We start from the raw sequence: 16,950 nt of genomic DNA, 5'->3' as shown, positions 1-16,950 counted from the left end.
TTACCTTAGTTTAATGACTTCTGCATCGTTGCAGCGCTTTGCATATTGGGACCATATACATCTGATAGGTAAATATTTCACCTAGTTGATATACTAGTTGATCCATGTTAGTTGTATTCCACCAAAGTTAAAAAAACGCCAATATTTAGTGTACTTTTTAACGCTTCTAGTTCAATAAGGATTTAGGTAATTATTAAAATTTATGAAACATACTTTTCACAGAAAACCAAATCCAAGATCAATTGTTGAAATCGCCCATATTCAGTTTTAAAGTTGCGATTTTTTGTAAAAATTATTATTTATTTCCATTTGCTAAGAATGTCAATTTTGGGCGCCTCTATCACCCATCTCTGAAGTATCCCCTATCGATTGTATATATCATTTTTGCCTAACGCGATCATGGAAAAACTGATTTTTGGAACGCTCTCCGAGCAGAGGCCCAACTGTATGTCGTAGAGGCCACTTGAACGTACTGCGCATAGTATCGTCAACGTCCGCTAGATTCCACGTAATTGGATTACTGCGGATTTAACTTTCGACCCCTCATTAAATTTTCGCCGAAACTGGATGTTGCATTTTACATTTTACACAACAACTAACAATCTAAAATTCAAAGTTTAAGAGCTAGAATCGATCTTGAAAATGACCCTATTATATTAGATTGTCAGTCTCAAATTATTGAGTCGTATTTTATAAACAGGCATTACAAGTTCTAACCAATATTGAGAAGCTAGATCCAGCAGACGCGAATCGGGCAGAGATAGAAAATCGTTTTATCGAAACAAAGACAATCATGCTACGGCGCAGACATGGTGGACATACTGCGCATAGTAGTAATCAGCTTTCATCCCTCAAATTACCTAAATTCGACGGCAAATATGGGGAATCCAAAAAATGTATTACTTCATTTACAAATATGGTGCAGAAAGACATCTCATTGTCCAATGTGGACAAATTTAACTAACTAATAAGTTGTCTATCTAAGTTCTCGCCATTTCAAGAGTCAGACCAAAATTATTACAAGGCTCTAGATCGCCTCAGACGAGCGATATGACAAGAAAGTTCTTATTTTCGTAGAACATATTTCAGATTTATTTAACATTGCTAGTATGAAATTTAAGATTGTTAAAAAGGCGTTACTTTATTTGAATTGCATATATGTCCACAGCGTAGAGGTTTACTTCTCACAAACATGAATAAGTATCCAAACGTCCAGGGAAATTATCAATCAGATTGACCTTCTATTCATCATCAATCGCAGCAAACGCAAGTAAAACATCGATGTTGACTCACCAAGCTTGGCGGGGATTACTTCCAACAGCAATTGTTGTTATTCAAGAGCTTACCTGAGCTTACGTTACGTTACGATCATTATGACATTGCATTCAACATTCCGTGCCAACCAAAATTGGTTCAAGAATATCTCCAAATGAATGGAATATGATGTTTATCGTGACAAATTCTATAACTCTACCTCAGCCTTGGGCGATTCCCCAAGAAATTGAGTCAGCCCGGAAAGATAGATTTAATGCTTAGCGATTAGCAGATAAAACGAAAATTTTTATTGAAATTAAAAGTGTAAATTCTATAACGGATAGAAAGATACCCTTTTTCAGCGCACCTATGTTAGAGTCAATTTTTTATCGTGAGTTTGTGTGTCGGTATTAAGCATTTAAAACACTAATAGAATCGTATAATTCGTTATAACAAAACCATAAAAAGTATATTTAAAAACATCAAAAACAAACACTACACTTGTAATATCATTAAATGATATACTGGTGGTTGGTTCTACTGTTCATCAAGATCTGATCCTAACATTACTCTCGCTTCGTTTGTACCGCCATGACGTTACAGCTGACATAACAATAATGTACGGACAATTTCCCGTTGCACCTGACGACAAAAGTTAACAACAAAAAAAGTGGAAAAAGTCACCGCAAGAACCTTTTCAACTATTTCAATTGAATACTGTTAGCTATGGGATATCATGCGCTTTATTTCTCGCAACCAGGTCCGTAAAGCTTTTATCAGAGTCGCATAAGGAACTATTTCCAATCTGCTGTATTAGCTGAGGATATGTACGTCGACGATCTACTTTATGGAGCTGACTCAATTGAAGAACTCAATGCTAAGGCAGGCTTAGAATTGACAATGTGTAATTTTAGTGGCGCACCAACAGTGACTGTTGATTGAGAATAGTTACCACAGCCTTAATGTGGTAATTAATACTTTGCGCCTTTTTGATGCTTGCCGATAACTCTATTGATATATTATAAATTGATTATGGATAACGGCTCAGATAATCCACGTGCTGCATACTTTTTCCTAGTTTGTGAATAATATCGCAGGTGAAATCTTGCAAATACAGCACATACGATGTCACCTCTCTTGGCACGTCTTCTTTGCCGTCTGCTTGAACGCTGAACAGTCCGAATGGCCGATTCTTAGAGAACCACTTCCGCCGCCTATCGAGGTAAGAACCAAGTGAGCACTTCTTTGTAGCAGAGCAGACAACGCTAGGGCTCCACACTAAAATCAACGAAGACACTGGCTCTGAAGAATATTTCAAACGCATCTCTTACTTTTGAGGAACTACGGAAAACCAAATGTAGCCGTGGGACAACTAGTTATAGCACATGAAGACAACATGCCGGCTCAACATTGGCCTTTAGCGAGAGTAGTCCATCACAAACTTGAAGTGCCGTGACGTTGGACTTCGGATTCGGTCGTTTTTTTTACTCCAAAAATACACAGTGTAGAGTTTATCGTTAAAGCTTTGGAGTAGAATCGCTCCAAAACCATGCTTTGATGCGTCTATGTGCAACTCGGTGGGAGCATCTCTTGAGTATAGATGCAACAGTGGTTCGCTCGTTAGCAACTAAAACTTCTGCAAAGATTGTAGTTCAGCTGCACCTATATGAAATTGTACAACCTTTCGAAATAAATTTGTTAATGGACTTTAATCAATTTTCGGAAAAATCCAGTGTGTCCAAGAAAAGACTAACATTTTTGCTCTAACGTTCCAAATCGATTGACGGTATCCATTTTTTCTTTGCCTGGCCAAATTTTCCCACTGCAAACTATGTGTCCAAGAATGTTAATTCTGAATTTTTTGCATATGATTCTCAAAATATACTGTACAGCCAATTAAAGGGAAGGCTTTAAGACTAGGAGGGAAAGGGTATATAAGAACCTTCCACCCGCACTTCCAGCTCTTTTCATTACTCTGGCTTCACGACGAATTGCTCTCGTTCCCCGAAGAATAAAGTGAATAAATTCTTTTTGGTGAAAATCACCAAATAATTAGAATCACTCGGGTTAAATTAATTACTTGTAGTACCAGAAAAAAAGAAAAAAAGACAGATGGAATAAATAAATTTTGGATACCAATCTCGACCTAGAGGCATAGGAGGCGTAAGCCTAACCAAAAGACCTCGTGATTAACCCTATAACCGTAGGTTATTCAGCCACCACATATATTCATTTCACAAGAAAAAATTCACGTACAATTTGGCATAATCTGTCATAGGTCCATCACCAACACCACATGGCCAAGACGACAATTCAATCAAACTCTATGGAAGAAGATAATTTAATCGCTGATATAAACACCAGTCAAAAGTGACGTCATAGCTTGACTAGTTTAAATGTTAGCTGTCACAAGGCGAAAATTCGTGTATAAAAGGAGGGTCATACAGAAAATTTTTTTTGTAAATGAATATACTCAATTACAAAAGTTATTGAAAAAAAAAATATTAATTTTAGTTGTCGGGGTTGTAAACGAAAATAATTGTAATTGCAGATAAAACGAAAATTTTTATTGAAATTAAAAGTGTAAATTCTATAACGGATAGAAAGATACCCTTTTTCAGCGCACCTATGTTAGAGTCAATTTTTTATCGTGAGTTTGTGTGTCGGTATTAAGCATTTAAAACACTAATAGAATCGTATAATTCGTTATAACAAAACCATAAAAAGTATATTTAAAAACATCAAAAACAAACACATGATCCAGCTGCTGAAGGCCTTGATCGGTGGTTTTTATCAATTTTACCTTTTTACGGCTAGAGCGCATAACATATGGTAATTAAGATTAAAGTGTGAAAGAAAAAAAAAAATAAAGAAAAAAAGAAAAAAAATCTACCTATGTTATGCTGCTTACTCGCTATTATTGGTTTCTTTTATTTGTTTTATGCATTCTGAATTTTATTTGCCTTTGCCAGAGCTGATAGCCTAACCGAGTTTCAACACATTAAAAATGATACGGTCATAAAACAACTATCGATCAAAGCTCTGGACAGCACGACATCACCATCAGCATCCTATGGGTGCTAAAACATTACGCAACGACTTATATGTGGATGACTTGCTAACCAGAGCTGATAGCCCAACCGAGCTTCAACACATTAAAAATGATACAGTAGACATCTTAGCACAGGCTGGATTCCATCTTACAAAATTTAGTAGCAACTGCAAGGAAATTACGAAAACTTCAGAGGACGAAATATTTATCGCCATGGAAGATCAAGACACTACCAAAACTCTGGGAATGACGTGGATGCCCAGCAGTGACATCTTTACATTTCGATACATTTGTGACCACCAAGAACCATTTACCAAACGATCAATTCTTTCAGTAGTAGCAAGAATGTTTGACTTGCTGGGATTCATAAGTCCGGTCATTGTTCGGTGCAAAATTCTTATGGAAGACTTGACACTCACGGGCCTAGATTGGTATGAGCCTATCGATGGTCGAATTAAGGAAAGATGGAAAGAACTTTTACAGGATCTTAAAGACTTATCAAATCTACAAATACTACGATATGTGAACACATCAAAAACGTATCGATGCGAAATACACGGATTCGCTGACGCATCCGAAAGAGCGTACGGATGCTGTCTTTATGTTGGATCAGAACTCCCGAGTGGAGTCAAAGTCACTTTACTCAAAGATAGCACCTACCAAGACACAGTCATTGCCTAAGTTAGAACTGTGCGGAGCATTGTTGCTCAGTCGGACTTGGCGCAAATTTGAAACAAAAATTGTTTTGCAATGGCTGAAACTTCATGCATCAACACTAAATAGTTTTGCGTCAGAAAAATCATCGAAGACACTGGCTCTGAAGAATATTTCAAACGCATCTCTTACTTTCGAGGAACTACCGAAAACCAAATGTGGCCGTGGGACAACTAGTTATAGCACATGAAGACAACGTGCCGGCTCAACATTGGCCTTTAGCGAGAGAAGTCCATCACGAACTTGAAGTGAATCCCATCAGGTAGTGCCAGAACTTAGCTTCTAATATGTATCCGAAAATACCTGTGGTAGAACTCTACGATAAACTATCGTTAAAGCTTTGGAGTAGAATCGCTCCAAAACCATGCTTTGATGCGTCTATGTGCAACTCGGTGGGAGCATCTTTAAATTTTGAAAGTCATAGTTTACAAATCTGATAAATGCGGGTGGTGAATTTTTAAATCCAACCGGCGTCTCATTGAATTTGGATGGACTTCACCCTGGACTCCACCCACCGGCACATGGAAAAAAATATTTTCCAAATCCAGAACTGAAAAATATGAGGCTGTTTTTTAGAACTTCTTTTCGATAATCAATGCAAATCCTTGGTGCACCATCTTTCTTTTGAACGACAAGATCGACACATCCGATCCTGTTGTAATGGTTGCGTGTAAATTTAAATACTAATTACCCGACGCATATTTGAGTTTATCGCAAACTATCGAGTGCGATCAAAAATATGTGGCGAATTGTTAACCGTTTGTAGTTATAATGCATCTCTGTAGAAGCTTTGCAGCGTAACCGCAGCTAACTTCATAAAGGGAAGGCTTTGAGACTAGGAGGGAAAGGGTATATAAGAACCTTCCACCCGCACTTCCAGCTCTTTTCATTACTCTGGCTTCACGACGAATTGCTCTCGTTCCCCGAAGAATAAAGTGAACAGTTAAATTTTTTTTTGGTGAAAATCACTAAATAATTAGAATCACTCGGGTTAAATTAATTACTTGTAGTCCCAGAAAAAAAGAAAAAAAACCAGTTGGAATAATTAAATTTTGGATACCAATCGCGACCTAGACGTATAGGAGGCGTAAGCCTAACCTAAAGACCTCGTGATTAACCCTATAACCGTAGGTTATTCAGCCTCACCATTATATTCAATTCACAAGGAAAAATTTGGCATAATCTGTCATAGGCCCATCTCCAACACCACATGGCCAAGACGACAATTCAATCAAACTCTATGGAAGAAGATAATTTAATCGCTGATGTTAAACATCAGTCAACAGTGTCGTCATAGCTTGACTAGTTAAAATGGTAGCTGTCACAAGGCGAAAATTCGTGTATAAAAGGAGAAAAAATTATAAAGTGGTCATACAGAAAGTTTTTTTTGTAAATGAATATACTCAATTACAAAAGTTATTGAAAAAAAAAATATTAATTTTTGTTGTCGGGGTTGTAAACGAAAATAATTGTAATTGCAGATAAAACGAAAATTTTTATTGAAATTAAAAAAGTAAATTCTATAACGGATAGAAAGATACCCTTTTTCAGCGCACCTGTGTTAGAGTCAATTTTTTATCGTGAGTTTGTGTGTCGGTATTAAGCATTTAAAACACTAATAGAATCGTATAATTCGTTAAAACAAAACCATAAAAAGTATATTTAAAAACATCAAAAACAAACACATGATCTAGCTGCTGAAGCCCTTCATCGGTGGTTTTTATTACTTTTACATATTTAACGCTAGAGCGCATAACATATGGTAATAAAAGTAAAAGTGCGAAAGAAAAAAAAAAAAAAAAAAGAAAGAAAAAAAGAAAATAAATCTACCTGTTATGCTGCTTACTCGCTATTATTGGTTTCTTTTATTTGTTTTATGCATTCTGAATTTTATTTGCCTTTGCCTCTCATACAAACTACACTTGCAAATGATCACGAAATTTTGAATTAAATTAAATTAAAATTATTAAAATAAAATCTGTGTTCATATAGTTTACAGTTTACATAGTTTAAAAAAAAAAAATTTTAAAATAAAAACAACAAAAACATGTAGTATAATAGTTAATAATGAAGCGAAGATTTAAGTAAAGTAACGGGAGAATTTATCTGCGGTAAATAGAAAGAAAATGCCCTTTGCCAATGAAATTGTTTTTGAAGAATAAGTAAATAAGAAAATTGTATTTTGAATAGAAGTTTAAGTTCCCACAACATGATTATATAAAAATGATGAAATAGAATGTGCATTTGGGGTCCTTTAATATATCATCATTTTTGTCTTTTGTTATTGGCCATGGACGGGAGGGTATAGATGCATAATGGCAGCCAACATCTAAGCCATACTAGAGCTAGACATCATACATTGGGAGGAGTTCGCGTTAGATAGCTAGTTGATTAACTTAGCGGTATTTTTGTTGTCCTGTTAATTGAGACATTAAAAAGCCATACGTTTGTTCTTTTTTTTTCGAGAATGCAGTTCTCTCTTTTAGTTTCATTAGGGACTCTATAATAAATTATAATTATATGTAGCGAGATGTTTCGAAAACTGCAGCAACAACCCATCCCACCCGGAAGAGCTACGGTTACAAATTAGGGTCCCGATCCGCTGTAAGATCGGAATATCACGGTGTCAGTTTTTTTAAGAGAGCCAATACTACCCTACTACAATACACTTTGTCTACAAGCAAGTCAAGCGTAACACCATTTACGTCTACGATTATATTATATATTGCGGACTTTACAATCTCCACGAGAATCATTTTTCCACCATTAAGAGGGCTGTTTCTAGCAAAATGTCCGTTATCACTGCACTGAAAACATTTTATTTCGCCCAAGCAATCTTTTATTTTGTGTTCAGCTGATTCACATTTAAAACAAAACTGGCTTTTGGGATGCTGCGTCTTTCCTACGACATCTGTTGTGGTTTTACAAATACTTCTTGGATCGTTGTTGGCCACTTTATCCACGATTTCATAGTCTTTTATTAGCTCTTTAAAGGTTTTACTTGCATATAGACCAACTTTCAATTCGTTCTCAAGAAATAGATTGTCGACAACGTATCGCAAAACAGCTGTCTTTTCTACATCCCCATCAGAGAGATGCGATCCCCCAATTGTTTATTGACAGTAGTATTATGAATGATTTTGAGTGGTTAGGTTACAGTACATTGGTTATGTAAAAGACACTTAAGAACAACTTTGATTGAGCTTCGCGACGACTTTTGACTGACAACTAACAACTGCGACTGACGACTTTCAACTCTAAACTGCAATTGACTTCTGACGACTCTCACTGCAATTCGAACTCTCTGTCTTCTTGTAGACGCTCTCTCTAAATTGCCACCTTTTCACATGTATTACACGTTAATGGATGCATTTTTAACAATATTCTGTTCTCTTGCGAAATTCACACACACATAAATTTCACAAATTGTCTTGGGCTATTGTTTATTATTATAGCAGAATGTGATTTCCTTATATTTGTCTTTATTATTAATAAGATTCTTAGTGTTAAGAATACATATATATGTAGAAAGGCTGAGTCCACTGGACCAGAATAAAATATACTCTTCACACCACTTTGCTTTTATGTATGTATCTTAGCTTATCATTTTTATTTAATTATTAACAAAAGAAAAAGAAACCATCTTATTGAACACTTTTAATTTAACGAGACCAACACAACCTCTTCGTCCAGCAACTCAAGCATCTCTCCCTCCCCGATTGACCATCTATCGATATCTATTAAACTAATATCGTTATCGACATACTGATACCATTAGGGGTTCTCACGCAATCCTACATTCGGCTATTCTACAGCCTCATTCGTCCCAAATGATGGATTCCACATCTTCAGGTACTCCGCTACGGTATTGGTCCTATTTGGGCCCTCATTTTCCCCAATATTCTCTACATCATATTTAGCTTTTCTACGAATTTCATCTTTTCCCCGTTTCAACTCTATAAGTAATTCTTCCTCTAACTGAGACTCTTTAAACCTTGCCAAGTTATTGTTCTCATTTCGTCTTTAAGCGTTTCTTCGGACTTTAAACAACGAGTCATCTTCAAAGCATCTGTATGTTTCATCTTAGTTCCAGGTCGATGTTTGGTCTCGTTTGGAATCGTGGTCTTTAATGTTGCGTCGTATTATCTTCGGATTTGGCTTTCTATCATCACCGCATACTATATTCTTGCCATCTTTCCACGAAAGAAGCACCACAGGATATAAGTGCTTGGAAAAGTTTTGACGAACTATTCCAGCCTTCGTCTCTCTCGTTACTCGCTGATCTACTATCGCTTGATCCTGATATGGCAAACGTCTTGGCCTCTGATGAATCGGGATCTCGTCTGCTACTACAGTCTTCATTTCTGGGCACGGGTTACCCTCATTTAAGGTCATCGTCATTATATTTTCAACCGTCTTTTGCAAATCTGGGACTTTTGTTTCGGTTTGCTTATCAGTGCTTTTCCCAATGGTAACATTTAAGTTTTCCAAAACATCATTTCCGATTACTCCTTTGTACAAAGTATCTTTATCTCGAAAAACATGAAAGGCTATTTCCACGACGTTGCCGTCTAACTCTGTATTGACGTTAAAAAATCCAAGGGTACAAATCGTTTTCCCTCCTACGCCAATTACCTCCTTGCATTCACGGTTTAATTTAACAGGGTATATTTCCATATAGGCGCTCTCGCTAATAGTAGAGATATCACTGCCCGAATCAAACAGAGCAGATAATACCCCATTGCCCATTGGAACATCCTTAAAAGAACGATTAAACTTAAGTGTCATTTGTTGATAATTTGTATTTGTCTTCGTTGTATCCTTTGTATTCTTCGTCTCACACTGATTAGCTTTGTGTCCCATCTGATTACATTTAAAACATTTGAAATCGTCTTTACAATTCCTAGCGATGTGATTATTTCCTCCGCACTTAAAGCATTTGAAATCCTCCAAAGTATTCCTCGATTGCAGCTTCTCAAATCGTGGTTTTGTTTTAGACTATTGGTTGGAAGCATATTTCTCGTACATCGTTAGTTTCTCTCGTAATTCCTTCAAATCTCTCGCTTGGTAAAGAACGCTTTTATTCATTTTAGAGTCAGGGATACCCTCAATGATGTATTCGACAATGCTTTCCTCATCTAAGCTGCCTCTTTTGGCTATACTCTTCATTAGATAAAAGTACTCAACCAGACTCTCGTTGTATTTCTTCTTTCTACTCTCTAATTGCTTGTGAACTTCTTTTGCCGACAATTTAACAGTAAACTCATCCTGTAGCGCGCTCTTAAGTCTACCCCAACTTGTTAGACCCTCTTGACTATTTACGAACAACTTAGCCGCTCCTGTCAACAGCTGTCTACCATAGATAAATTTCTGAAGATCATTCCATTGTACTGTTACAGCAGTACCCTCAAAGTCTGAAAGCCATTCTAATACATGTAGTAGCGTTGATTTAGCGATCGTTACTATATTTATTTATTTATTAATATTTGAATTGTTTAATGACAATCGAGTTCAATATATTGTTAGAATTTAAACACTAAACTAATTATGTACCTTGACGTGCGACTCAGCTGACAGTCTCTTTGCGAATGATCCACGGCCTCTTTAACAAGCTCTCTCTCAACTTATATACTGATCCTATGCCCTGCTCTCTCTACTACTACTAGAATGTTCGGCCACTACGCGTTTGTCTCTTCTCTTCTATCACTTTGGATTGCTCTCTCTCAATACCATTTCCCACATTCGGCCCTCCTGACTGTACATTCGACCCGAATGACGGTCCCCACAATTTCATATATTCCGATACAGTTGATGTCCTATTAGGCACTTCCGCCTGTCCAACTTTGTCTACTTCATATCTTCCATGATTTTTAATTGCCGTTACTTTATAGGGTCCTAAATACTTTCCTTTAAGTTTCAGACCAACGCCATATTGGGTACGCTTAATAGCAACCAAATCGTTTATTTTGAATCGTTTTCCCTCTTTTCTCTTTAGATTAGCTTACTTCTTGTTCTCCTCCTGAATTTGTTTTATATTTTCAACTGCCTCCATTCGTATTTTCTTTCTGTGTTCTGCTAGTTCTTCGATTAGAAGATCATCGAGTAGTTCTTTAAGGTTTACATCCTCTGATCTACGCATGTCAATACCGGTTAGGATCTTAAAAGGAGCTATCTTAGTACTTCTAGGTGCCGTATCGTTGATGATTTGCTGAACTTTCCCAACGTATTTATACCATGAAGCTGGATTATCTAAAATCATTTTAGCTAGCATTGGAATAACAATCTTGTGAATCCTTTCAACCTGCCCATTTTCTCGCGGTACTCCGGTGGTAATCAATAAATGCACGATGTCGTGATCCTCGCAATACCTTTTGAAAATATGCGATGTAAAAGCCGCGCCTCTATCAGATATCAATCGTACTGGGTTCCCAAAATTTGTTGCTTGAACTTCTAAACACCGTATCACTTCATCTACGCCTGTGCTCCTACTGGGATATAACCAAACGTACTTAGAAAAACCATCTATAATAACCAACAAGTAATTATACCGTTTATTTGTAAGTTCCATTGGTCCGACGTGATCAATATGGTAAGCAACAAGTGGTTTGTCACCCTTTTCTATCGAAGTTAGATATCCCTCTCTTTTGCCAGCCTTTGCGTTAACAACAATATACTCCACACAACTATGTACCACACGAATAACCTTATCTCTCAATTCGGGAATATAGTATGATTTATCGATCAAATCTTGCGTTTTCTTGACGGAAAAGTGACCCTGGGTATGTGCAAGTCTAATAATCTCATGTTCCATTGCCGAAGGCACTACAATCAATTCACAATTAGGGTCCTTAAAGAGAATCTCGTTCTCTATATAGAAGTCTTTATAACTTTCTTTTTCGACTAGCGTCCTTACTGCCTTGGTCCACTCATCTTGCAACTGAGCTTCTTTTAATCGATGTTTAATAGTGTCCTCAACAAGCATAAAACATGCAAAACGACTCAACCATCGACGTGCCTCATTTGAGTACCTGATCGATGTACGATAACATAATCAAAATCTTGAAGATACATAGCCCAACGAGCAACTCTCAAAGGAACATCCTTCTTTTCGATTAATTTTCTGTAGTCACAGCATAAACGCTTCTGACCATTCTTTTTCGAGACTAAGACAACTGGCGACGCGTACTCAGAAGTACTGGTTTTAATTATTTTCTCTGCTAGCCATTCTTGAATTTGTTTATCAACAATTGCCTGATCACAAAGGGCTAAACGTCTCGGGTGCTGATACACAGGTATTTCGTCGCTCAATATAATTTTCATGCTTACTGGTGCGTTTGCATTTCTTTTTGGCTGGTAGTTCCGAATTAATTTCTCTACTTCCCCTTTTATCAAATGGTTCAAATGCGAAAGATTTGTATGTCTAGACTCTTATCCCTGTCTTCAATATTTGTGATGAAGATATTTCCAATCTCTCCTGCCCACTGAATATCTGACTCATTTTGTTCTCTCTTTGGCATACTATGGGTGTGGCAAACTTCTATATCGTTGCGCATAGCAAACCTAGATCCATTTGCTGTTACATTTATATTGACAGTGTGCAATATCGTTCGACCCAGTATAGCATCAAAACTTATATCCTGATCTGGCACTACATGGAATTCTATGTTCATAACTAAACCATCCACTTTCACTGGTATTATAAAACTACCGAAAGTCAACACTTTACTGTCGCCAATTCCTGTTAAGTGTCTAGCTCCGCCTAATAACGGTTTCGAGCCAATCATAAAATAAATATTTCTTCGCATAAGACATAATCCAGCGCCAGTATCTACGAGTCCTTTAAATATAACGTTAGAATATACGATGTCTTTAAGTTCTAACCCTGACGGAGTAAATTCGCTTGACGGCTGTATTACTACATCTTCATTTTCTACCACGTCTGCCTAGTTTGCACTGTGCCATTCGATGTCCTACTTTACCACATTTGAAACACTTTTGGTCGTTCTTCGGACAGTCTCGTCTGATATGTGATGTATCACCGCAACTATAGCATTTCCGATTCTTAGATGTATCAAATTTTTTTACCCTGATTAATCTTTCCTCCTGACTGAGCCTCAAACTTGTTTAACGACTTGTGTGAAGCACGAACTTTCTGATACGTTTCTATTTGAAACTTCAGTTCTTGTAGATTCCTGGCTTGAAATAGAATAGCTTTATTTACTTGTGAGTCTGGAATGCCCTTTACAAAGTATTCTATCAAGCTCTCATCGTCCAAATTCACTGGTTTGGCAATTTCCATTAAAGCATACAAATATTCATGCAAAGTCTCCTCTCTTTTCTGAGAACGTTGCGATAATATTCTATGAATCTCAGCTGCTGATCGTTTCGAACCAAATTCTTTGCGCAGTGCTGCTTTTAATATCTCCCAATTGTTTATACCATGTTGACTCCGAATAAATGATTTAGCTGCCGCAGCTAACAACTGTTTGGCGTATAAAAAGGTCTGTAACTTGTCCCATTGTACTGTAATGCTATCTTCTATCTCTTGTACCCACGAATCAATGTCGGGATTACCTGAGCCGGAAAAATAGGATACACTGCCCTCAACATCTTTTAAGGTGTACCAAGATCGACTACAATTGTTTATGGGCAATTCGCCTCTAGCTGTAACTACTGATTCTACTTCTTCATCCTCGCTATCTTGGTCTTGAATATCGTAATGAGTAAGAAGTCTATTCTGTAGATCACGTTTTCTTCCCACTGTGCTTAGGTTCAATTCGGCCAACTTATTTCGCAAATCTGCGACTCGAAATGCCATAACCTCGTCAAGCTCCATATTACAATATTTTCTTTGTTCAATACCAATAATTTATGCTAAGGTTAGTTTTAGTAAATTCAATTAAGGTTAGAACTATATACATATAGTCCCCAAAAAATTTACCAAAGTCCGCTCCTGTCCCACGAAGTCTTCGTTTAATTTCTGCCAGCAGGTTGTATGTCCTCTTCTAACGTTTTGTCTCTTGCCGCGTCCAGCTTCTGCCTCTGCCAACGGGTTGCCTCTGCCTCTGCTGACGTTTTATCACACACCACGCCCAGCTTTGCCTCTGCCAACAGGTTGCCTCTGCCAACGGGTTGCCTCTGCCAACGGGTTGCCTCTGCCTCTGCTGACGTTTCGCCTCACGCTACGTCCAGCTTTGCCTCTGCCAACGGGTTGCCTCTGCCAACGGTTCGCCTCTGCCAACGGGTTGCCTCTGCCTCTGCTGACGTTTTGCCTCACGCTACGTCCAGCTTTGCCTCTACCAACGGTTCGCCTCTGCCAACGGGTTGCCTCTGCCTCTGCTGACGTTTTATCACACACCACGCCCAGCTTTGCCTCTGCCAACGGGTTGCCTCTGCCAACGGTTCGCCTCTGCCAACGGGTTGCCTCTGCCTCTGCTGACGTTTTGCTTCTTGATTCGGTCTGTCCAAATATTTCTAGACTGTTCTAGAAAAATTCACTGATCGCCGTCCGTTACCAAACATGCTCGTGCGTGTCTTGTCTGCGTCGTAACGTATTTGGGCACCAAAGATTTTATGCAACAATTTAGCACAGCCTATCTCGCTTGCTCTTACACAATGATGACGACACAAAAGTTTTTGCTTTGTCACTTCGAAGAACTTTGTTCGTTGTCTCTTTCACTCACGCAGTGTTATATGTTTGTATGCTAATTTCTTTAAACAATATTCCCGGACGAGCCCCCAAAAATGTAGCGTTGATTTAGCGATCGTTACTATATTTATTTATTTATTAATATTTGAGTTGTTTGATGACAATCGAGTTCAATATATTGTTAGAATTTAAACATTGTTAGAATTTAAACATACTTATAAAAATAACACTAAACTAATTATGGACCTTGACGTGCGACTCAGTTGACAGTCTCTTTGCGAATGATCCACGGCCTCTTTAACAAGCTCTCTCTCAACTTATGTAATGATCCTATGCCCTGCTCTCTCTACTACTACTAGAATGTTCGGCCACTACGCGTTTGTCTCTTCTCTTCTATCACTTTGGATTGCTCTCTCTCAATACCATTTCCCACATACATCCTTTTTGTTGCTCCCATCAAACTCTGTCAACGAATCACGAATATCTTTTAATGTGAACGCCATTGTCACTTCTCTCTCAACTTCTTCAACTTCGCCTTGATTACTGGTATTAGCTTCTGAATATAAGGATTCCTCGTTCGTGTCTAAATCAAAATATGAAATTAATCTCTCTATTAATTCAGGTTTGTTGCCTTTTACACTTAAATTCAGCTCTTTTAACTTTTCTTTTAACCCTGCGACGGTCAGCTCGGTGATCTCGTTATACAACATGTGTAAAAATATTGATTACAAAATAATTTAAATTACAAATATTCTAATTCCTCTTTGTTGAATTTTTCTTTCTTACTTATTTTCCAAAACTCGTAGTTCGTCTTTTCTTATTTCTCTTTCTCTAATTCAAAACTTTTGAATCGTCATTTCTTATTTTTAAAATTTTAAATCTTCTTTTCTTATTTTAAAAATTGTAATTCATCTTTTCTCTTATTCAAAACTTTTAAATCTACTTTTCTCTTTTTCAAAATTTTAAATCTTCTTTTCTTATTTTTAAAAATTGTTCATTGTTCTCTTATTTCACAACTTTTAGATCAACTTTTTCTTTTTTTCAAAATTTTAAATCTTCTTTTCTTATTTTTAAAAATTGTAATTCATTGTTCTCTTATTTCACAACTTTTAAATCACCTTTTCTTATTTCAAAAATTGTAATTCATCTTTTCTCTTATTCAAAACTTTTAGATCAACTTTTCTTTTTCCAAAATTTTAAATCTTCTTTACTTATTTTCAAAAATTGTTCATTGTTCTCTTATTTCACAACTTTTAAATCATCTTTTCTTATTTAAAAAATTGTAATTCGTCTGTTCTCTTATTTCAAAACTTTTAACTATTGTTAGTATTAAAAATAAATGTACTTGCGATGTAGCCCTGGTTATTTTACGTCTATGTTGTCCGTTTCTCGTGATCTTTACGCAGTTGTCTTCTTACGTGTCGTCTTCTTTACGTCTTAGCTTCTTCTCACTCACACACACACAATGTTGGATGGATGATGCCTTCTGACTGTGCATGTAGTGGTGAATCGGGTCGTCTCGTCTTGATCTGGTACTCCTCGTGTTAGCAGCCACTCTCCGTGTGACTCCTAGTCCGATCTCTGCTCCAGGTTACTTCTTGGCTTGCATGAATGATTGGATAGCGCCGAATCCAAGCAAGTTCAATTTTTCTCCTGTTATGTGGTCGTCGTTTTCGTCTTTTGATGCTCTTCGTATTTTGTTCGTCTCTGAACAAATTTTCGTCTTTGGGAAGTTGTTCGTCTTTCAAATATTTTCGTCTTTGTTCTTGCTTTTCCTCATTTTGTTCCTCTCTGAACAAAAGCGTTACTCATCTTTTCGTCTTTTTTGTTATTTCTCATGTGTTCGTCTCTTGTCTTGTCTTTCGGTGGTGAAATTAAAGTACGCATTTTATTTTGTCTCGCTTGCTCATGTTTCCTTATGTTGGCGTCACTCTTGCAATTACGCGCGGTTTCTTCATACAATTCTGTTGTTCTCGAGTTCGAACCCCGACGTAGGTCGAGTTTCCCCCTGATGAAGCAATACTAAAAAGTAGTTCCGTCGTGGATAAAGGAAACGATTGTGGATAACGAATAGTCGGTTATTTTAGTAGGTCTCCACTGAGCCACCGTATGCAGAAGCGTAAGGTCCTGGAGACACAAGCCAAAAGTAGTCAGATTGTTCCACCAAAAAAACGTTTATTCTTTTAGTAAATATTCTAGATACATATTACATCTTTATATGTTCTTTTAAACAAATGTAATTAAACAATCCACAATCGTTTCCTTTATCCCCGACGGAACT

The 16,950-nt window shown here is 37.1% G+C and overlaps 1 protein-coding gene across 1 annotated transcript; it reads right to left on the bottom strand.

Moving 5' to 3' along the window:
• Positions 1–10,013: 10,013 nt before the first annotated feature.
• Positions 10,014–15,405, bottom strand: LOC124461239. Its single transcript, XM_047012792.1, has 2 exons — positions 15,109–15,405; positions 10,014–10,455 (listed from the first exon to the last, which is right to left on the bottom strand). The coding sequence occupies exons 1-2, from the start codon at positions 15,377–15,379 to the stop codon at positions 10,019–10,021; spliced, it is 708 nt and encodes a 235-aa protein (XP_046868748.1). The 5' UTR covers positions 15,380–15,405; the 3' UTR covers positions 10,014–10,018.
• Between the last annotated feature and the right edge of the window lie 1,545 nt (positions 15,406–16,950).

This window comes from Drosophila willistoni, unplaced genomic scaffold, assembly GCF_018902025.1.
Source record: "Drosophila willistoni isolate 14030-0811.24 unplaced genomic scaffold, UCI_dwil_1.1 Seg284, whole genome shotgun sequence".
In the NCBI taxonomy this organism is placed as follows: Eukaryota; Metazoa; Arthropoda; class Insecta; order Diptera; family Drosophilidae; genus Drosophila; species Drosophila willistoni.
The sequence above is the reverse complement of the archived record's forward strand: the minus strand, read 5'-3'. Positions and strand labels throughout refer to the sequence as shown.